Genomic DNA, 22,919 nt, shown 5'->3' with positions numbered 1-22,919 from the left:
CTCTTGAACCTTCCTTCCTGCATAGGTGTTAGATGCAGTCACAGTTTCTTCAGCCTCCCTCCCTTGGACCCAGGTTGGCTCCTGGCTGAGCTTTTACAGCTCCACAGTTATTTCCTTAGAGCCTTGATGAGCTGGAGCAGTGAGAAGTGCAGTCGGCCTTCTGGGTTGCCATGTCTGTACAGCCAAAACAAGCGCTCCCCTAGGCAAGCAGAACGTTCAGTGTCAGTAGTATGCCTCAGGCTATGAGGCCTGGACTGTTGTCTCACCGTGCCTGGGGCAGCACAAACCTTAGAGCTGGAGCTAAAGGCAGCCAGCCAGTGCCAGCGGGTTATACCACTGGTGGCACTTCTCACTGGTGCCATATTTTGATTCTTCGGGGCTCCGAGCTACCGTGCCCCATGGAGAAGAAACAAGAGTGGAGCTTTCAGAGTAGCAGCCGTGTTAGTCTGTATTCGCAAAAAGAAAAGGAGGACTTGTGGCACCTTAGAGACGAACCAATTTATTTGAGCATAAGCTTTCGTGAGCTACAGCTCACTTCATCGGATGCAAGAGTGGAGCTGCCTCTCTTCTTCCAGTGGGAGAGACTGGATCATGATTTGCTGAGTCAGCATGGGACAGCAAGTTGTTGCTTTTATTGCTTGTGCCAAAGGCCAGCCCTGCTGCCTTTCCGCTGGCAATGGAAACTACCAGAATGTGTCTGTGATGCCCTTAGGTTCCTTCCAGCAAATGCTTAGACATACCCTATTTATTGGTGGGGTCCTCGTTGTTTTAGGGCAAATCTAGAGACCCTCAACCATGCTCCTTCCTTTAAAGCCCCCTTCCCTGAAAAGATCAGTGCTGGACGAAGATCCTGTTTATGGCAGGGCACAGGCTAAGGGGGGAGAGGATGTCCGTAGGCGAACTGGACTGAACCGCACTCTCCTCTCATATTCTCTTGGGGATGCATCCAAGCTCTAGACACTCTGATATTTTCAGTGCCCTTTAGTTTCTGTGGGGTTTAAGAACATTCAGCACCATGGGGTTCTGGAGTGACAGGGACTCCTCAAAATCTGTCAGTCTGGCTCCTGTTTTAGCTATTAGACTCAATGAGAGTAAAGCAGGACCTGGTATCTAGTAGTTAAAGTAAAGGGTTGGAGGGCAGGAAGCAAAGAGGCAGGAGAGAGTTATAGGGTCTAAGATTGTAAGTTTCAATACTGATGGTTTAAACTCCAATGTCTGCCACTCAAGATCCTAGTGCCTTCATCACTGCAGCAGGGAAATGAGGTGAGGAAAAAACCAGGAACATTGCTGGGGAAATATATCCCACCCCAACCTGCCTTCATCTAATGTTCCCTGGAGCAATGCATCACAGAACTACAGACACCCCTGCATAAAGTATCCCTGGGGAAATGCATCACAGCCATATCTGCATCTGAAACAATCTTTCTTGGGGAAATGCAACCCACATACACCTTAGCCAAGCTTCCCTTGGAAATGTGCATCACACTCCCACAGGCATCCCTCTGATTTGAGCGTCCCTGTGCAGCTGCATCACACATACGCTCCCTGTGTCTAATTAGAGATTCCCTGGGGAAACTGATTCTTTCCCAGGAATCTCTTAGTCAAGCAGCCACAGGTTCATAGATTTTAAAACGAGAAGGGAGCATTATGATCACCTAATCTGACCTCCAGCAGAACACAGGCCATAGAGTCACAGTGATTCTTCCATCTAGCTCAGCAACTTGTGGTAGAACTAGGGGGTGTTTTTTAAGACAACATCTAGTCTTCATCTTCTGTCTCTGGAAGAATTCACTATAAAAAAACAGATATAAGTTTCCTTGTAGTAATGCACCTTTCCTGAAGGGGGGAAAGCTCCTCGCACAAGAATTATAATTCAGTGGATATAAGTCACTGGGAGCAGGAAAGCAACTCTCTAAATGAGGATGAAGAGTTGTTTGGAAGTGAAGAGGGGAAAGCAGAGGTTGCCCAGAAAGGACGTGTCAGACAAACTGGTCACGAAGTGAGAGAGCCCCATCATGCACCACTCTCATAAGTGACTAGGAATAGCATGGAGTTTGGGGACCAGATTTGCTTACACATTTTTGTTTATCCTACAGATAAACCTCAAATATCTCTTAGGAATTCTCCTACGGTTTGTTAAAGTTTGTTAACATCCTTCTGAGGCCATTGTTGCATAGAAGGCTGAGTGCTGACTGGATTGATTCTCTGGATCAGCTGACTAGCCCTTAAATGTGGATACGAGGCCAAGTTTCTGTAATAAAGTGGGTAAAAGAAAACTGCCTGTGGGTGGAAGAGACCTAAATCTATAAGCATGTGAAGAGTGTAAGCACCAAGGGCTGAAAGAATTGGTTCCTGTAGAACAAGGGGGAATGACTAGGAGCTATGGGATGAAATTAAGAAAGAAAAAGTGGAGGTTGAATATCAGGAAATGCTTCCTGAGGACGAGAGCTGTTTGACTATGAAACAGTCTCGGAGGGGAAATGGTGGAAGTCCCATAGCTAACGACATTTAAAACTAGAGTGGGGAAAGCCCAAACCAGCGAGCCTGCTCTGGCAGGGTTAGGGACTGACTGGTCTAGCAAGTCTGTGGTTCTGTTAACTGAATGATTATAGCCTGACAGTTGTGGGGAGGGCGTGGCTCAGCAAAGTGGGAGGAAATCCAGCCTTTGTTAATCTAAAAACCTGTTTTAATTTTAGGTTAAAAACCTAACAGGCATTTTTGTGTGAGATGTCTGTCCCCACCCAGAGGGAAAGCTCTGGCTGGAAGGGACAAGGAGTGACTTCTTTCCCAGGCTAAGGGAGGAAAAGCCAACCAAACAGAAAAAGCATTTTTACACTGCTTAAAAACAATGGGAATTTGTGAACTGTCCCTTAAGCTAGGGATGGGGTTTGCTTGCTAGTGAAATCCAGCTGTGAGTCAGATATTTGGGTTTGGAAGAGGAGCAAGGACAAGGAGAAGGGAGAAAACTGATGGGTCAGAAATAGAGGTAAGTCTCACCTCTTTCTCTTCTGACCTTATAGCAGTTCCATCTGTGCATCAGCCCAACACATTCACACACAGACGCTCCTTATCATTCATAAATACATGTTTTCTGGGTAAGTCACAGCTGAGGGTATGGAGAGGACTAGCCTGAATGGCACTCGGTGCAGTTCTAACCCAGCCTTGGGTCTCCTTAAACTCCTGGGGCCACTTGGATTCCTAGAGCTTCAGAAGTGCTTGATGGTGCTGGAATCTGGAAGTTGGGTTTCTCTTAGATGTGGATCCAAGCTGCAAAGTTCAGACCTGGGTCTGAACTTCCCCAGAGTTCAGAGGTGTTGATTCAGGCCTGTCTCTGATTTCTTTAGTAATGTATGGAGAGTAGTTGCTTTGCTGAAGGAGGCGAGCGCATCCTACATTGTGCTTCTTCTGGGCCCTGTCAGAATTAGCTGCCCCAAACAGATCAGGGTGCAGTCTAGAAAATAACCTAGCAAAGTGCACCTCACAGCATGGGCTTTTACCACTTTTGGGAGGAGGGTGATAATGGGAGTTAGAGGAGTAGGAACTGGACTGCAGTGTTGCCACGCTCAAAAGCTCACCATTTTTATCATGTGTCTTGTGATTTTGGGGGTTTTTCCTCATGCCCTGGCTGTTGGAGTCAGGGTATTGCCTGACAATCTGTCAGCTTTCATTTTAAAAATCAGGTAAGTGTCTAGCCCTCACAGCTGTGAGGAAGAGCTCGAAACACTAGACACTCCACCACCAAAAGGCAACTAAAAAGAACCCCAAACTTTTTTTTTAATCTCATGATTTTTAAGCAAATGTTGATTTTTATTTATTTATTTATTTATTTTTTGAACACTGGGGGGTTGGCAAATCTGGGTCTGGGTGTCAGCAGAGACTGCCCAAAGCCAGTCTTGACATCTCGTCACTTACAGCATCATCCCACACGCTGTGTAACCTGTTTTGGGACAGAGAAGAATGTACAATGGCCGCAGGCTCTAGCTTTCTGTTAGGGGATTCTTCTACTCCATGCTCACGCTCCAGATCCGTTGACATTTGAACTCCCTCGCTGCCAAAGCATCAGACTTTCCTCTCCACGCAGTCAACACACAGTGTTTGTGTGTGTCATGCCATTCCAATGAGTCACAGCTCCCCAGCACTGTCCTGCCCCTGCACGCTCCCCCCCACACTTTCAGGTCATTGCATAATGTGACTGGTGGGGGAGCGCGGGGGGGGGGAGGGGGCTGAAAGGGGAAGTATTGGACCTAGAGTGCATCTTCTCCCTGGGCCCTGTATTGGCAGCAATCAGCTTTGTGCCACATTGCCTGCTGTTCACCTATTCCCCCCTAATGCAGGGCCCCATCCAATGGCAAGGCCCACTTTCCAAAGGATCCTCCCTTTCCAGTCCTCTGTTGTATCTCCCTCACTCCTGGAAATCCCAGCACCACACCAACCCACTCTCTAGCTGGCAGTGGTTGGTGTCTGCTCCTCTGGAGCCCTGCAGTGCTGCTTTAGCATTGATCAGAATAAAGTGTTTGCACAAGAGATCTGCGTTTAGAACAGCACTCGCTTCAGTTTCTGCCTCCTTCACAAACTAGCTGGGATCCCAGGTCAGGAGTGCCATGCATTGGCAGAGCTCGGACTGGAGGAGGCCAGGACTGGCCCAGCAGGGGGTGCTGCAGGGCAGGGTTGAGGTGCACAGGGGAGTTTGGAGGAAGGAGGAAGCTGGAGGAGGGCCTGCATGCCCTCAGCCTGACTCCAGCTACTGCTGTTTTTTAATGACAAGCACGAAAACTGCTTATACTCATTGAAAGAGAGAATGTACGCAAACAACTGGAAAAGGCTGTGATCTCAGCCCCGGATTCAAGCCACCTTCTCCACCCACTCCCATGTCTGGGCCTTCCCGCTGGCCCCTGGCACCTTGTGCTCTGAGGGCAGATGTGCAGAGAATGGCCAGGTGTTGGTGTCCCTAGAGATCAGGTTACAGAGAACAAAGGTTCTGCTCACTTCATCCCCTCTTCCAACCCCACTCACAATTCTTCCCCTGCTTCCTAACGTGGTTTCCAGGCTGCTGCTGCCTTTGTCTGCCTTCCACCCCCTTGTCTCTTCCACAGCACTCGGCAGACAAGGCCATGCTAGTCCCAGGAGGAGACATCCTTTACTATGAATCTTGGAGCCAGCTGTGGCTGGGGGTGGGGGAGACACCTCATGGTCTTTCAGACGTGGCTTTGTACCTCAGGGATTCTTTTGCTCCTTGCTTTTTACAAGAGACAGAAGGCCTACGACAGGGGAGCTTGTGTACCATCTGTTCAGTGGTTCCTCAACAATCCTGTTGCTAGGATAAGACCAGCTTAAAGAGCTACGGCAAGCTATCCTGGCAACTAGAGATGCTCTCAGGCCCCACAGAGAGCTGTCAGAGCAACTGGAATAATAGGGCTAGCTGTTCTGTATGGCTCATCCATCTTGGGGGTTGTACGTGACTCTTCAGCCCCTTGGCACTCAGCATGAGATTAGACCTTGAATGTATCTCAGATGCAGAACTGAATCTCACCCATCCAGGGACTAGGGCGGGTGTAATTTGGGCAGGAGGGTGGGTGAGGAATTCCACAACTGGAGAAAAGAAGGGAACATTTCTGTGATGAATTGATTTAGAAAAAGAAAATGGTGGCTGTTCGAAGCTGCCCAGCACCTTGGGATGTTAGGCATAGGCTGAGATCCTCAAAGGGATTCAGGCACCTAAATCCCATTGAAATCAGTGAGTGCTAGGGGATCACTTTGGGGATTTTGGCTTCGCTGTGAAGGGGAGGTGGGTAAATGGGTAGAGTGCAGGTGAGGCAATTGCATGGTGCATGATAAATTGTGAACCCACTGATGTATTCCATGGGCTTATAATAGATCACATGTGGTAAATACCAGAGACAAGTGTATAATATGCTTGTAGATATTAAATCACGTGGCAATTGGTGCTAAAAGATCTGATGTTTTATCCCCCAGCTGAACAAGGCAGCTTCTGTCAAAGGGAAGAGTGTCTCTGTGGTGAAAGAATCCCCCTGTGTCTGCAGCAGTCAAGGAAAAAGGTCCTCAAGGAACTATGGGGAACAAGAAGAAAATCAGGTCAGTGCCATTCCCACAGTTTCTTACCCTTTGGGGCATAATTCTGGCCTCTGGCTAAACTGCTAGCTGGTTGTCCGTTGCAACAGCTGGGAGTCAGGTGGGCCAGCTCTTCCCATCCAATTGGATGATGGAGTATGAGTTTTCCCAGGTCCTGATTTCTTTGCATGTACACAGAGTTTGGTTTTAATCCACCTGTAAGGGCTAAGAGCACGAGCAGAAGACATCCTAATCCTACTGCTTGTTTCCTGATTTTATGGGAGGTTAATAATATTGTTAGATAATGTGGGTTATAGGCTGGCCAGTTAATCTGATCAGATGATGATACGGTTCTTGTCCCAAAATCAGGCAGTCTTTGGGATGTATGACAAGGAAACCTCTCACTGAGAAAATGCAGCTTTAAAGCCTTTTATTGAGATAAATAGAACAGTAATGGAATAGTAATCAAATAACAAATACTCAACTGATTACAAAAGCAATAATGTTCTAGCAGTTCGTGTGGTATTATATACTATAAAAGTTTCTCAATTAATTTACTCACACCCTTCCTTGATAACCTGGTGATAAGAAACAAAAGGATTAGCCTTGCCTCTGGCATGCCAAGAGGGTTCGCAGGTCCAGGTTCCTCAAGTCTTGAGTGAGAGATGAAGAAGCTAGAGCTAAACGCTATAGAAAGACCATAGAAGCTAACTTAGAGTTTACTTAAAACAAGGAAGAACTAACAATAAAACAAGATGAACCTTCCCAATATTGTGGGTTGCTCCTGTTATAGGGCCTGATCCCTAAGTGCCCTCCTTCCATGTCCAAACTTAACTTCCGCACCCACAAAAATGTTAGGGTATGCACTTATTCTATAGGCTGGCATGTTCATGTGTATTAATGAAATATTTGTAACTATTAGAGACCGTTAGCTCATCCTCACCTCTGTTGTTTCTGTCCTAACTGGTTATTTCCATGTTCTTTGTGGTGTATCTGTTAAGTCTGACAAAGGCCATGAACTTAGGTGGCCTTACCTACCAACTTGCTTTAACTTGCCCACTTATCTATGCAAAAGATCACAAACATATATACTAACTTGACTTAGGTTAAGCTACAGAGCCTGCGGCCATTGTAGGTACCTTGCATTACAGCTAAAATACTCTAATACAAATTGATAAACCTATTATAATAACAAATAACAAACCTATAATGTAACATGGTCAAACTCATAAGAAAAGATATATATGCATGCAAGCAGCCTAGCTCTACAGTCTATTGTCCCAGCATCTGCACCATCTCTGGGACTTCATAAGCAGCCCAGTTCCCTTTCGCAGCCTTGCTTGGGGCAGTTGTGTGAGGTTGCCGGGCTGTGTTACTTCAGTGAGTAGGGATCGTAAAACCCTGGAAAGTCCAAGGCCCCTTGGTGCTCATCAAGCTCTGCAGTCTGTGCTGAGGTGGTTGGCTGACCACCTTCCCCTTTCTGCCTGGGAGGGAGATGTTAGCCAATCAAACTGCAGAATCAGTCCACTCACTAGCAACCTTTCCCAGCCCATCCAGAGAGCTCCTCATTAGACTGAGGAAAAGCCTGGCCCAAGGTTTGGTGGATCCATGTGTGAAATCCGTTTAATAGGGGCTCAGGTTGGCTCCTCCTGCCTGGGCTGTGCAAGTGCAAAGGGTTTGGTAGCTGATTTGGGTGGAGGGGGGCTTGTCACAAAAGGGTGGGATTGCAGCTGTGGGGCCTAACTGTGCTAACTACATGGGAAATGAGGAAGCAGCCATTACACTCTTGTTCCCATGCTCTGGGGATGGGTCCTGAAGAGCAGCAGTCCTTAAAAGGGGCATGGCCTTGTGCAGCATCCCTGTTGGTAGTTGCGCAGGGCTGACCTTCAGATTTCACTCATTCTTTCTGTTTGTGATTGAGATTTTCAAAGCTGCCAAGGAGGTTTTGCCACACAACTCCCATTGAAAGGACCTGAAGAAATCCCTTGGGCAGCTGTCAGTCTCCACTGTATCTGTCTAAGGTACTTACATGGGCCCGTTACCACCTCACAACACAATCTTTAATGTATTTGTCCTCCCAACACCCCACTAAGGTAGGGAAATGCTATTAGCCCCATTTTACAGATGGGGAACTGAGGCATGAAGAGACAAAGGCCCAGGTTTTTAAAGGTATTTAGGTGTTGCTGTGCTCAGCATCACAGCACCTAACTGATTTAGGAACCTAAATCTCCTTTTCAAAAGGAATTTAGGCTCCTAGAAGGGGATCCAGGAGGGATCGGGGGCAGGGCAAGCAGCTGTCATTCTATTGCTGAGAGTTGCCTGTGTGGTGTTGACCTCTCCCTTCTCATTTCAGTGTTCCGGCAAAGTTAATTAATGGAGGTGTGGCCGGGCTAGTGGGAGTGAGCTGCGTCTTCCCAATTGATCTGGCGAAAACCCGTCTTCAAAACCAGCAGGGACAAGGAGTCTATACTGGAATGTATGTGTTCTTAGAACCCCCCAGGTGGGGGCACTAGTAAGTGAACATAAAACTGTCCCTAATCCTCCCTGCCCCCCGAACAATGGTGGGGGTGGCTGGAGCTGAAGACCTCTTCCTCAGCTGTCCCTGTTGTTCATTCCTCATCCACTGAGGCACAAGAGGCTTCTGCTCCCGGCTGACTCCCTTTCGTTTTCTTTTGTCAGGGGATCCACCAGCTAGCTCAGTCTTAGGGCATTACCACTGATACAATACATCTTTGATAAGAGTTCCTGGGCCCCAAAGTGGCTTTTACTCTGCATTTGGCTGGAGGCACAAGGAGGGGCAGGAGCGGAACGAGGCATCTCTAGGATCCGGGGTGGTGAGATAAGAAAATCATTGAACCAAAATCCCTCCACAAAATAAAATAAAATAAAAATTCCATATTAATAGATAAAGGGCAGCGAGGAACTCAGTAGGGGGCTTGCAAAATAGAGTTGTGCATGTTTGACTGAGCATACATGGCTGCCCTGTGGCTGTCTGTATCCTGGGAATGTTTACCTCTCCCCATCCCCTCCTCTCTCAGACATGATGCATGCTGGGAAGAATTTCTCTTGAGTTTGTTCACTCATGTTCCAAGAGCCTCATCCTGATGAAAGGATGCAGGGCAAGTCTGCACTGTTCTGTACAAACAGTGCCAGCTCTCAGCCTCCAGCAGCCCTCAGGGAAATGCCCCTTCCCTGGGAAATGCTCTTTTCCTTCTCCTGTTGATAAGGGCAGAGCTGAGATGTCTTAAGCCAGTGGTTTTCAAATTTTTTTTCTCGTGACCCAGTTGAAGAAAATTGTTGATGCCCACGACCCAGTGGAGGTGGGTCAGAGGGGTTTGGGGTGCGGGAGGGGCTCAGGGCTGCGGCAGCGGGTTGGGGTGCGGGGATGAGGGGTGTGAGGTGGGGCCGGGAATGAGGGGTTCAGGATGTGGGAGGGAGCTCTGGGCTGGGGCAGGGGGTTGGGGTGCAGGAGGGGGTCAGGGCTCTGGGCTGGGGGTGCAGGCTCCAGGGTGGGGCCAGGGATGAGGGGTTTGGGGTGCAGGGAGGGGGCTCCGGGTTTGGAGGGTGCTCAGGGCAGGGGGATTGGGGTGCCGGAGGGAGTCTGGGCTGGGGGTGCAGGCTCTAGGGTGGGACAGAGATGAGGGATTTGGGGTGCAAGAGGAGGCTCCGGGTTTGGGGGGCCCCAAGGCTGGAGCAGGGGATTGGTGCATGGGCTTTCCCGGTCAGCGGCACAGCAGGGGTGCTAAGGCAGGCTTCCTGTCTGTCCTGGCACCGCGGACTGTGCTGCTCCCCAGAGGCAGCCAGCAGCAGGTGTGGCTCCTAGGCAGAGGCGCTCAAGCAGCTCAGCGTGGCTCTCGCCTGCAGGCACTGCCCAGCTCCCATTGGCTGGGAACCGGACAATGGGAATGCGGAGCCGGTGCTCTGGGCAGGGGCAGTGCACAGAGCCCTGTGGCCCCGCCTCGGAGCCAGGCCTACTGCTGGCTGCTTCCGTGGCACAGCGTGATGTCAGAACAGGTAGGGACTAGCGTGTCTTAGCCGGGCAGCAGCGCCGATGGGACTTTTAACGGCCCGGTCGGTGGTGCTGACCATAGCCACCGCGACCTAGTGCCTTACATTCCATGACCCAGTACTGTCTTAAGCTACCAATGCTTCTGGGACTACAAAGGAAAAGAAAGAGGCCCTACAGGCTCTGGATGCTAGAGGGTGCTGCAGGGCAACAGAACTGATTAGTTAGTGAATGCTTGTAAAGCACGATGAAGATGGGGAAAATATTTAAATGTGCCCCTCCCCAATGGCCATAAAGGAGCAGACCCAATGGCCTGTGCCAGGGGTGAACGATTGGGTGTAATGTATATGGGGTATGGAGTGTTCTGCTGGCAATGTGCACAGTTCTGTTATATAACCCTGCCAGGAAAGAGAAGTTCTAACGGGTCAGAACTGTAGCTACAACTGTGTTTAAATATACTTGTTGTTGCTAATAGAGGTTCTAGCACAATTTCTCTGACCAATGGGCAGAAGAAGGTTTTTTGTCCTTGAGAACCCTGCTAACCAAACTGTGCTATAGAACAATGTCAGGGCCCCTGAGGTGGGGAGAAAGGGTCACGAAAGGCAAATAAGGGGTCACAAGGCATGAAAAATTTATTACAATCTAAAGAAAAGAAGATCTCGTTCCCCCACTGTCTGCACACTCTTACCCTTCAAGGTCAGATATACTCAGTCAATCCCCCGAAACGCGCACACAAATAAATTATCCTAGCTTATTATTACTTTTCACTCTTTTACAGTCAGTGTAAGAGGGGTTGTGGAAAGTTTTGACTTTAAATAAGGGATCTCCAACATGAAAAGGTTGAGAAACGCTGCTCTATAGTATCCTCCAGCACGCCGTCTCTATAGCATGATTTTATTATAACATTTTACTATTGGTCAAAGTATCCCTGTCGTGTCAGAGCCGTGCTAGGCATCTCTGTGTTAAATATGGTAGTAGCTAGGATAGTTCTTTTCCCAGAATGGGACTTTTGTCTTGTTTCTGTCTATTCCCTCTACAGAAGGATCTGCCAAAGGGTGGTGGGCACGTGTGTATGCATGCACATACTACTGCCCTGCATGAACGGACTATCCAACCTGCTCCAGGCGTGTGATCATGTTGCCCCCTAATGGCCTCTACCTACAGAGGCTGTGAACTCTAGCTCTAGTGCAGCTAAAAGGGTTGTTAGTAGCAAACTAATGGCACAATCCTGGGGCAGCAGTAACTCACCCCATTTCTCTCTCTCTGGTTCCAGGCGGGATTGCTTGGTGAAGACTCTGCGTTCAGAGGGATTCTTCGGCATGTACCGAGGTAGTCTCTGTGGGAATGTCGGGAGGGGCCTCTTTGCAGTGGATTGGCCCATTGTGTCAGTTACAGACTCTCAGCAGAAGCACATACTGCCACCTGTACGCCTCTTCTCGGGAATAGAGACATTATTTCAGACCCAGCTGTCCCTGAGGCACACAAAGTCATTGTTCTCACTGAGCACAGCTGACAATTACTGACAAGAGAAATACTGGCTCAAAAAAAGGAATCTTTCCGAGAAGAGCAGTGGAAATTATCAGAGACAGGACGATATGAGAGAGAGAAATTAAATGATGACTAGAAAAGGCCAATTGGATGCTCTAATTTACCTTATTAGTAGGCTTGACAGAATTTGATTTTTATTTATCATTTTGACAGATAATATTGATGTTCATTTGTAAGCATTTTTAGACTTTTATTCATTGTATTTATTTTTATTTAAATTGTGAAACATTAGGGGGAGATCAGACAATAATTATTTAACAACAGTAACTGTTGAGATTCAAACAGTTAGTTTTATAATCGTTACAACACAAATTGTCAACATCGCATCTCAAAATATATAAGTAAATATCCTTAAATCAAATTCTCAAGCTGCATTTTTCTTACTTTGCCTACCTGTACATTTGGAAATATTTTTTGTCTGTTTGTGTGTACAGTGAAATCTAATCCTTTCAAGCCTACTTAGTAGAAACAGAGAGGGTGCTTGCTGGAACTGAAAGACAAACGGATGGATGAAAGCAAATACCCGATACCCTTCTACCTGATATGTAATTAGCCTGTGGAACCACCTGCTGCAGGATATTATTGAGACCACTATCTTCATATAAATATGCCTTCCTTTTAAATAAATAAGAACAGCATCTACAATTACACTAGTTAGGTTAAAAAGTTACAAAGGTGTAAGCCCTCACACTTCAGAGCATAAAGTGATTGTCAACGGGAGTCAGAAAACGAATTTCTTCCCTTGGTGAAGCACTGCAGAATCAGGCATTTTAGAGGGTTGGCATCTTCCTATGGCATAGCCTAATGCTGTTGGCAGAATGTTAGAGTGAACGGAGCATTGATTGTTGTGATGTGCCCGTTCCTAAACTCCAGTGAAACCAGGAGCAATTGGAAGCCTAATCGCTCTGTTAGCATTCCTCCATCCTTCTCATCATATAGATTATTTTGTAAGAAGAGATTCTCTCCTGTCCCAGCAGGCCCCAAGGTCCCTGTGCACTTGTAATGGGAGTCACCATGGGCTCTGCACATTTGTCCCAGGAGTCCCCTCACAATACTAAGCATTTAATTCTGAGGACTGCCAGGTAGGGCTCAGTGGAGCTACTGCTGCTCCACAGGCCACAGTTTGAGTACACGGCTGTCCATCAAAGCACTGGCTCTCATATACCATTCACAATCCCTCCGCATCTTTTCCTGTTCCTGGGTCTGCCTCCATTGTTGTCTCTTTGAAAGCCCCTCTTCCCCTGCCCTTGGAAGTTGTGACCAGCTGAGACCTCAGACACTCACTGCATGGAATCATTTGCATGAGATGTCTCTCTTCCCCATTCTTACTTTGAGTAATCAATGTGGGAGGAATTTCTAATACACCATGGAACGTGACTGAATTAGCCCTTTATTGCCCCTTCTGTTCTTGACCAGGGGCCGCGGTGAACCTGACACTGGTCACGCCAGAGAAAGCAATCAAGCTGGCAGCCAATGACTTTTTTCGACAGCTGCTGTCACAGGACAGGTACAGAGGAAATGTCACTGTCTAGTTTTGGCCTTGCAAAAAATGTTACGTGTGTGTGTGTTGGGGGGAAGTATTTGTATGAAACTATAGACAGACATTTAGTTTTGGGTGTGCATGTGTATTTTTGTAGTTGTGAGTGTGTTTCTATGGGGGGTCTGCGTAGTTATGCAGGTGTGTAGCTTTGTGGGCGGTTGCATACCTGTGGTTCTGTGTGTACAGTATGTGGGTGATGAGTATGTGTGCATGTCCAGGATCATTATAGGTATTTTTTGTCATTCTCTGAAGTATCTGATACACAGCATTACCAGAGACTAGGTGGACCATTGAGCAGTTCCTTTGGATGTGCATATACTGTGTGTGGGAGTATATATCAAGCATGTGTGGGTGGGTCTTTATATGTCTGTACAGTAGAGAGGATCATAGAAATTAGAGATGGAAAAAACTGTGAAATGCTAAAAGTCCAGACTCCTGTCAAGGAAGCATATAATACCTGTGTTCATAAGGGATAAAAGCAAACAGCTTTTAATATTTAATATTAAAATTAACTCATGGAACTCACTGCTGTAGGATGTTATTAAGACAACTATATTAGTAATGTTTTTAAAGGAAGAGACATAAATGAATGAGAAAAGGATCTATAGTGTCTAAGAGTACATTAGCTAGGATGAAAAATTATAAAATTATATTCTTTAAGATATTGAGCCAGTCATTAGCTGGGGTCAGGAAAGAATTTCCTGCCTTGGTACAGCAGTGCAAAATCAGGGGTGTTTTAGGGATTTTGTGCAGCAAAGGTCACTATTGTAGGCAGGCTGTTGGAATAGAGACAGCATTTATGGATGGGTGCGTATGTACCTGCGTTCTGCGCAGGGAGTACATGGATAATCAAGGCGGTGTGTGCCCTTGTGTGGCCGTTTCTATGTGGATATGTGGCACAGCATGTCTAGTCTGTTTCCTTATAGCTCAGGATACATGTCTAAGGACTCAGTGCAGAGCTGTCATGCCGGGGTGGCCTGGCAGCATCAAGATGCAGCATGAGAAGGCTGTGTAACCCCCCCACCCCCACCTCCAGATAGCTGTGTAAATCTGTGTGACTGCCTGCCTGTCTGTCTCTCTTCCTTGCATTCCCTTTACATCTGTGTTGTTCCCAGCAGGAAGGAGTTGACGCTGGTGAGGGAGATGCTAGCTGGCTGTGGAGCTGGGGCCTGCCAAGTGGTGGTCACCTCCCCCATGGAGATGCTGAAAATTCAGCTTCAGGATGCTGGACGACTGGGTTAGGCCCTATTTTGCATGATGGGGGTGGGAGGGGACATCCAGATTGTTGCTTCAGATTCTGCAGTAAATCCCTTTGTCACAGACTTCCTGAGATCCTGCAGGTGTCATAGTCCCTTTAGAATGCAGATCTCACTGAGCCCTTGATGCTCAGGAGCAGGCTTGTGCAGTCCCCACCACCTCAATCCTTGCTGAAGGGGAGTGCACAGGGACCCCCGTCTCAGCCTCTCCCAGTAAGCAGTACCACAGGGAATGACATGGGGACACTGGCTGTGAAAAGAGTTAATGGCTCCTGCAGTCCCAGCCACAGACAGCAGTGATTATAATTTAAGTGCAAAGCGTAATTTGGATTTAAGAACAAAAGAAATCCCTGGGGAGAAATGTAGAAATGCAAGACTCTTTTACCTGTTCAACTGCGTAAATATTCAGGATCTAATTTCTGGACTGGTACAATAGACTAGTAATTGCCTCATGCTCCCATATTGGGATCTGAGTTCAAACTCCACATTCGGCGTTTTACCGTCAGGCTGATTGTTGGTGAGTACGTAGAGAGGTTACACTCTCCATTCCCGGGGTGGTGGGGAAGAAGTGGTTAGTTCTGATGATCTCAGGACTGCTTGAGTGATTTGGACTGGGAAGCCCTAGTCGGTGACACAGAGAGTGATAGGGTGGTGGTTAGAGCTGGGTGATGTTTTTTCAGCATTTTTCAGGATATTAAAACTATTTGCAAATTCGGGTTGAATTTGGCAAATAGTTTTGGCTGGGGAAAACAACTGGTTTATTTTTGTAGAAACGTTTTGTTTTGACATTTTTGAAACAAACTGTTTCCACGTTTCATGGCAAAATGGTATTTTTGAAACAAAATGTTTTGAATTGACCCAAATGAATTTTTTTTTCTTTTTCATGTTAAGAAAAACCGAGAACAATTACTTTTGGTTTGAAACTAACCAAATTGTTTTGGATTTTTTCGGTTCAGCCAATAAATCAATTAATCTCTCAGCACTAGTTGTTCTCACCTTCTGGGCAGGAGTGATCTTTTGTTCGGGAAAGGATTTAGGGGCAGGTCGCCAGGAAGCCAGGCAGTGACTTGGGGGGAGGAGGGGGTTGCTTAGCAAAGAATGAGGGATCCCCTCTCCCTCCAAATACCCAATTCCTCTTTCTTGTTTGTTTTCAGCTGTTCATCAGCAAAAGGTTTTGGGACCAGATGGGCCAACGGCTCCCTTCTCCCAGCCCCCTCAGGACAGGCCTTACACCACTGGCACAGCCTCAGCATTCAGGCGCCCCTCAGCCACCGTGATCGCCAGAGATCTTCTGAAAACTCAAGGGCTAGTGGGACTGTACAAGGGATTGGGAGTCACCCTGCTCAGGTGAGAAGTGGGGAGACACAGGGAGTGATGAGTCAGTATGGGAAACCAGTCCCACCCTACTCCAAGGAGGAAGGGTGGGGAACCTCCTGCAAACCAGGAGCTTGTAATTGGTCTCTCCCTCCTTACTGCATGGTTTTAGCATCTGTTCCTGAAGGACTTGCCCCAACCACCTGGCAAACAGGAGGGGAAAGCTGTATCAGCAGTGTGGTCTAGTGGATAAGGCATTGCACTGGGACTCAGAAGACTTGTTTCTATTCCTAGCTCTGCTGCTGGCCTGCTGGGTGATCTTGGGCAAGTCACATCAACACACTTTTCCTGTCTGTAAAAGGAGGATAATGACACTGATGTCATTTGTGAAATGCTTTGAGATCTACTGATGAAAAGTGCAACATACGAACTGGGTGGTATTATTTATTATATCTGTATTAAGGAAACTCTTCAATGTCAAATCAATCACTGTATCTAGTTGTCTTTTTCCTTTCCCCCTTCTATTACTGCGAATTACGGGCTGCCATTAAAGCAGTGAACCAAGAAGTGCTAACCAGAACTGGGATGATGGGGCCACAAGCAGCTCGAGAGGCAGTTCATGCAACTCCCACTGGCTTCAGTAGCACCTCAGAGGGTCACAATATAAGACCAGAGCTGGCTGAAAAATGGAACTTCCTTGTGGGAAGAAAATTCCAAAGTATTTAGTTTTGGAAGCAGCAAAACGTTCCTGCAGCGAGAACATTTCTGTGTTCCCAAAACAAAATATGCTTCCTAGAATCCCCTGCTCCCCTGGCTGCCTGCCTGGCTCCCCAGAGAGCTGGGCAGCCTGCCCACCTGCCAGCTGGGGGCAGTACAAGGAGACAACCACCAGGAGGGAAGCCTGGGGAGACAGCTGCTTGCAGGACTTGAGAGCTGGGCAGCCCACATACTCACTCTGGGAGGCAAGCAGGCAGGCAGTCCAAGAGCTGGAGAGCCCCAGCATCCCGCCAGGCCCTGGGAACTCTGACTCCTTGTTAGTGCACTAGGTTGGTGCAGGGTAGCTGACAGAAGACCAGGCGGACTGGAACTGGCTATCCTGCCTGGCTGGTTTCCATTGAAAGTTTGACAGAATGAACACTTCTCACTGAACAGTTGGATTCTGTGGAACCAGCGTTTTCTAAGGGAAGCCTGTTCTGTAGGAAAACTTTCAACCCGCTTTATATACGAGACACCCCTTTTGTTCAGGCCTGTAGGCATTGCAGTCCCTTGGCATTTAGTCCACTGCCTAGGTGACGTGAGGGCCAATGGAATATTTTCTTAGTTGAATTGATCTAGCCCACGCAAAGTGCACCCAGATAGGATGGGAGCTGGGCCATCAAAAATAACTGGAGCGATATTTCATCAGTGTTCTTATTGGTCAAACTGAGTGACATGCACAGAGTACACAGGCCTCATCAAGGGGAGCAAGTCATGTAGAAGAGGGAATGTCGTTCCTTTTTACAGTGTGGGATGGTGGTGTAACCATGGCTGGGAAACTGGGCTTGGGTCGGGGGTGTTGTTAAATAGGACTTTTTGCCTGAAAATGTCCCTTCAGCAGAGTCCCTTCTGCTATGCATAAAGCAAAACCAAACCAGAGATTCCTGGACTGCATGGGATGTGTATCTGCAAGGATGACTTTGGTTTTCCCAGTTTGCTCTTTTGCCTGAGTTTGGTGGTGGCTATGCTGGTAACTTTCCAGCTCTGGAAGGGTCCTTGGGATTCCTGTTGCTACCCTGCTCCCCCGAAACATTATTGAAAAGTATGCTTGATCCAAGGCAGGGTCCTACATCTGCCTCTTCTGCGCTTTTCTGAACTGTCTGCCTCAAATGCTAAACCTGACTGCAATGCATTTTGCTTGCTCGGTCCAAGCTGGAGCTTCGGGCTAAACACCTTTGCCAGGTTGCTTTACAGCATTTTAACGTCTCTGCTCACTAGTTTCCCGCAAATTAATGAAAAGCAGCTCTTGCTTGTAGTTTTTTTTAACTGAGGGGAAATCCTTTGGTTTGAACCTTTCTCGAGGGAAATCTCCATTTATTTCAACACTTCAGTTCTAATGGAACACAAATAATTTTCCTTTTATAACCTTCCAGACTGACCTTCTTTCTGCTACCTCAGCAGCAGATGCTGAAGCTTTCTCACCAAATTCTGCTCCTCTCCCTGCCAAATGGAAAGTACACTCTACTCTGCACTCACCTGTTCCATTCCTTGGACAGATCCATTTTCACATCAGGCAGGAGACTCTTGACCTCCAAACTGCAGCTGTGTCTCATCTCAGAGTCACTAGAGCCATATTTTAGTGAGGATGAGGGCTTGGTCCCCATCTCCTCCCTGGCAGGTAGTGATGTGACCCACTTTGTACAAGAGCCTATAGGGATAGGAGAAGAGCGAGCCTGTGCCTTTTGCCTCACCTCGTGTCAGAGGCCAGGCTCCCAATGCAGTCTGTGGTATTGGTCTATGTCGGGTGTCTATCTAACTCTTTCCCCTCCCAACAGGGATGTGCCTTTTTCCATTATCTATTTCCCACTGTTTGCCAACATCAACAAACTGGGACAGAGGCACTCTGAGAAGGCACCCTTCTTCCATTCATTCGTGTCTGGCTGTGTGGCGGGATCCGTGGCTGCAGTAGCAGTGACCCCTCTGGATGGTGAGTGTCTGAGGGCAGTACAGCCAGCCCTCCAGAGAGGGAGGAGATGGACTTCTCTAAACTCAGGTTGTTCAGCTGCTTTCATACCACAGCCCCAGATTTGGCCAATCTCCCCTGGCGGTCCTCAGGTGCAAGTCTTTGTGGTGTCTGAGTTGGTGGAATTGGTGGTGCTGGTGGCAGACCAAAATTATTACGCAACTGACTGAAGACAGGGAATAGGTTCAGGTTCCAAAACCCCTGGTCTCTCACCATGCTCACCTCTTTGCTGAGGACCCTTGTACAACACATGACTTACAAACACTGCTGGTAGAGAACTCTGAGGACATAGGTCCTGCTCTTCAGATAACTGCTGCTGTACTCCCTGAAGCCCTGTGATTTCCCACATATGCAAATGCTGACAACTTCCTGAGGTTAGGGACCCCACTCACAAGAATGGCAGATGTTGCTCTTGAGGGTCACATCACTGTTCTTTAAACAAAACATCCTTGTCAACATCATCTGATTGTTGTATACGTGGCTGCGTTTTCCCCAAGGCTGGCTCCAGTCAGAGGGCTAAGACCCTGGAATCAAACCCTGCTGCTTCTCCATTTTCTTGATGAATAACAGCCACCTTCTGAGTGCAAGAGAGCCGGTTCAGAGTCCCCCTGGAAGAGGTTACATATCCAGACAAAACTGACCCAGTGAGCACTTTGAGGCCTCTCCAATTTCCATCACTTCCTGATTGTTTGCTCTTGAGGTTCTCTCGGATTCACACCCACATGCATCCCCTGGGATCATTCATGTAGCATGTGTCTCTGTGATTAACATTAGAAGCTCTCCAGCATGAAAAACCAGGATCTAACAAGAGGGGCGGTAACTCAGATGTGTGGTGATATTTTCCAGTTCTGTACTGACTTGTTACAACTCTTGTTGTGAACTCTGCCTGGAGAGGATTTTTTTTTAAATGTTTCTTTTCCATTCCATGCAATTTAGTTCTAAAAACCCGAATTCAAACTCTAAAGAAAGGCCTTGGAGAGGACACCTACAATGGAATCATTGACTGTGCCAGGTAAACCAGAATATTCCCTTGCTGCATGTCTGGTGTATTACTGTTCTGTGTCACCCTGTCCAATTGCCATTCCATTTAGCCCCTCCTTACTGTGACAGTGGATTACCTGGAACACCTGCCCCCCCCCGCAGCCAACACGCCTGCATAAATCCTTAGAGGGTTTCCTGGTGGGAAGAGTCTAGGATTAGATTGGCTCAGAACTTCCCCTGAGCTAGTGCTCCTGTTCTGTTCTCTACTGTAGCTCCTGCAGGGATTAGCTGGTACAAGAGTGAGTTCCCACAACATACCTGACAGCGCCTAATACCGAAAGAGCCTGCAGGGGACTAATAAATCACGACGTGTAAACCAAGTACTTTAAACAGCTGATCTGCTGGGAGATGATCACCTGGTTTATAACTTGTTCAGATGAAATATACAAGGCAAATGCTTAGACCATTTCCTGTGGGCGCAAGATGTTTCCCCTCCGAACGATTGTTGGGTAATCCATTAAAAACCCTGCCTTTGAGTGCATGTGGTTTTTAATTTGAGGATTGCGAGTCTTGGTTTGTAAGTAACAACTGTCTGAAATGCTGCTTGTCTGGCTATCTAATTGTTTGTTTTTCTTTTTTAAATATACAGGAAGATCTGGACACATGAGGGCCCTGCTGCCTTCATGAAGGGGGCAGGCTGTCGGGCCCTGGTTATAGCACCCCTCTTTGGCATAGCCCAGGGTGTCTATTTTATTGGCATTGGTGAATACATCTTGGGATATTTCCACTAGAACTTGTTCTGGCTAAATCAGGCCTGGCTGAAGGTCGCACAAGTTTACTCCCCACTTCTGCAAAACTGGATTTGCCAGAAATGGACAGGACCATCTTGTAATCATTTCTCTTATGGATTGCACCACCACCTTCAGCTTTCTCTGCCCATGAGCAGGGGCCAATACTGGATGTCAGATATATTATGGCTTAAATTTCCTGCTACTTTCATACATCCACTTGACGTTCTGTTTGCTACAGCTAGCCCCTGCACATTTAAACATAGGGAAGAATGATTTATGTATCCTTACTTGTTTTCCCCAGGATAGTATAACATAATACCTTGTCCTTTTTGTGTGTAAGTAGAGATTCATTGTTTTCTTTATAGAGTTGATCTCAAGGATTGTTTGAGGTCAGAGGGTCCTGTATGACCAAAGAGGCCTAGATAGAACTCAGCTCCCTAATGACCAGTTTGCCCATATATGATCTGCAATCTCTTGTCCAGTATCCATCTCACTTTGTTTTTAAATGCATCACTGTTTGCTTTGCTTGAGAGTCTAGACTTGCTGTTCCTTACCCTAGTTGTAGAGAAGGTAAAATCTGGACTGAGTGTTTCAAGACTGCGGTGGCTGTTCCATCAAATAGCCCGAGAGGGTTCAAACTCACATGTTCCAGCAAGCAGTGTCTGAATGTAAACAGATGACTCACAGAAGTTAGAACACAAAGATGTAAATGTGAAACAGTTTTGTTCCTTCTGTGCAGGGTCAGAATGCAGTGGGGGGAGGGAGCGGCGGGGGGAAGAAGGCAGCAAAACTAGAAAAAATTAAGGCTTAGGTGTACAGTAGTTACAATTACATAGAAATAAAGACTAATACAAATCAAATGTCAATTTTATACCAAAGCCTTAGTAGTGCAAAAATACTATGTGCCAGCTGAAGGCATCCAGCAGCTGGGTGTGTCAAAGCCACTTCCGGACTTGTTCTTGCAAATCTCAAAACTGTGATAAGCATCCTTACAAAAATTGCTGAAGGTTAGTGTTCTGGTGCAGGGCCTGCATGGAGGAACTGTACTATAATGGGAGCATTTCCTTTGGAAATGGAGGTACAAGGCAAGGTAGAAAGAAAAGACACTAGAATCCTGGGTTAAGTATTTTTCAGGATTCAGCACTGCAGGGTTTTTTTCATTATTTGATCTGCAATTTGTGTAGAGGAGTGAGGCTCAAACCTTTTTTGTACACCCTTTGTAAAGCAAGAGAATAACCTGTAGTCCTGCCTCTGAGCCTGGGAGATGAAGGATAACACTATTTTATAACTGTATCCCTGCAGCCTGCTAAGGAGCATATTCATGATGGCACACTAGGAAAGCCTTACTCCCACTGCGTGAAAGCAGGGAGGGTTGGCTGAGTTTCATTTACAGGATTAAACAGGGCTAGGAGTCAGGAAGTGTGTGTACTAAGCATCGCTTAGTTCCACTTACATTATGGAACTGGGCAAGTCACCTATAGTTCACCCCCACAATCTGTACCCTAGGGATAATAAACATCTCAGGGATATTCAGTTAGTTTTTGTCACTGCCACATAGATGATGCAGGGAGGATAGCTATATTACTGTAAATCAAAGCTGCACAATGCTAGCAGCAGGAGCGACTTGGGGTAGCAGCAGCTGCTTTTCTAGCTAGGTTATTTGAGACCAGACCAGCCAAGTGCTGAAGTGTAGCTGCTTAAAGAGTAAAGTTTTTAACCTCCAACTGTGGAGGAAGGCAGGAGTATATCTGGCAGAAGAGGCTGATGCTTTTACAGCTCATAAGCCATCCTTAACAGCTGTCTCACTCTAATTCTGTCCCTGTCCAATGCCAGAAGGGGAGCTACTGCCTCACTTCTAGGAAGGGAAGGAATGAGGCTAGTCCTAGATTTCCTTATTCAGAATATTAGCTTTAATGTGAACAGTGCTAATATACTGACAGAACTTTTCCATCAGTTCAGCTTGCAGCAAAGTCAATGCTCTGAGACTCAGATTTTTATCTTAAGAGTACAAAGAGCCAATCAAAATCAAATGTTAGTAAATAGTAATATACATACACACCTCCTGCTCTTCCTGGCCAGAGCAGTTATTCTGTGCACATGACCTCTCTGCTTCTTCTGGGAAAGCAAGTTCACAAACTCTAGTCTAATGAGCTCATTTGTTCACTCTGTCCAAGCTCTACTTATAGAATGTGGAGGCCTTGGCAAACCAGAGAATCCAGCTGATTGAGTAGCATTAGGGACAGTCTCCTCTCTGACTAGGAGTTGATATTTTAGTTTACTCGTTCAAGGGTGTATTATGCATCCAGTACTATGTTCATATTTCTACCACCTATTAAATTACTACAAAAAGCTAGTTCTGCAGTACTGTTTACACAAAGTATTTGCTGCTTATTACTAATTTGTGATAACTACACTGATTACAGGAGCACTGTATTAAAAATACTTTTAATTATCCCTAGGGAAATTCTGCACAAATTAAAGTTGTGTGTACAGAATTTCCTTCCCCCTGCCTACAGAAATGGGCTGTAGAGATGTTGGCCGCCACTAGGGGCCACTGGACCCAGCAGAGCTCAGCTCGCAAATAGATAATAAGGTGTGTGTGTGTGTGTGTGTGTGTGTGGGGGGGGGGGGGGGGGGGGGGGGAAGAGAAGAGAACTGGAGGGTTCCCAGCAGTTGCAGTTCCCAGCACGCCCTG

At 46.9% G+C, this 22,919-nt stretch overlaps 1 protein-coding gene across 3 annotated transcripts; it reads left to right on the top strand.

The window, feature by feature from the left end:
- Positions 1 to 2,749: 2,749 nt before the first annotated feature.
- On the top strand, positions 2,750 to 22,585 carry SLC25A18 (solute carrier family 25 member 18). Of its 3 annotated transcripts, none has more exons than XM_084616989.1 (10): positions 2,750 to 2,986; positions 5,974 to 6,093; positions 8,423 to 8,545; positions 11,349 to 11,404; positions 13,040 to 13,130; positions 14,279 to 14,400; positions 15,574 to 15,766; positions 18,265 to 18,416; positions 19,389 to 19,464; positions 20,083 to 22,585. In XM_084616989.1, the coding sequence occupies exons 2-10, from the start codon at positions 6,071 to 6,073 to the stop codon at positions 20,222 to 20,224; spliced, it is 978 nt and encodes a 325-aa protein (XP_084473115.1). In that variant the 5' UTR covers positions 2,750 to 2,986; positions 5,974 to 6,070; the 3' UTR covers positions 20,225 to 22,585. The 3 variants fall into 3 exon arrangements, with proteins under 3 accessions (XP_084473115.1, XP_084473116.1, XP_084473117.1); XM_084616990.1 differs by having other exon boundaries at positions 2,754 to 2,986; positions 14,282 to 14,400; XM_084616991.1 differs by lacking the exons at positions 2,750 to 2,986; positions 5,974 to 6,093; positions 8,423 to 8,545 and adding an exon at positions 8,554 to 8,581.
- Positions 22,586 to 22,919: the final 334 nt, after the last annotated feature.

Source organism: Lepidochelys olivacea (genome assembly GCF_965140295.1).
Source record: "Lepidochelys olivacea isolate rLepOli2 genome assembly, chromosome: 1".
Lineage (NCBI taxonomy): Eukaryota > Metazoa > Chordata > Testudines > Cheloniidae > Lepidochelys > Lepidochelys olivacea.
Note: the sequence above shows the minus strand (reverse complement) of the source record. Positions and strands in the feature narration are given on the sequence as shown.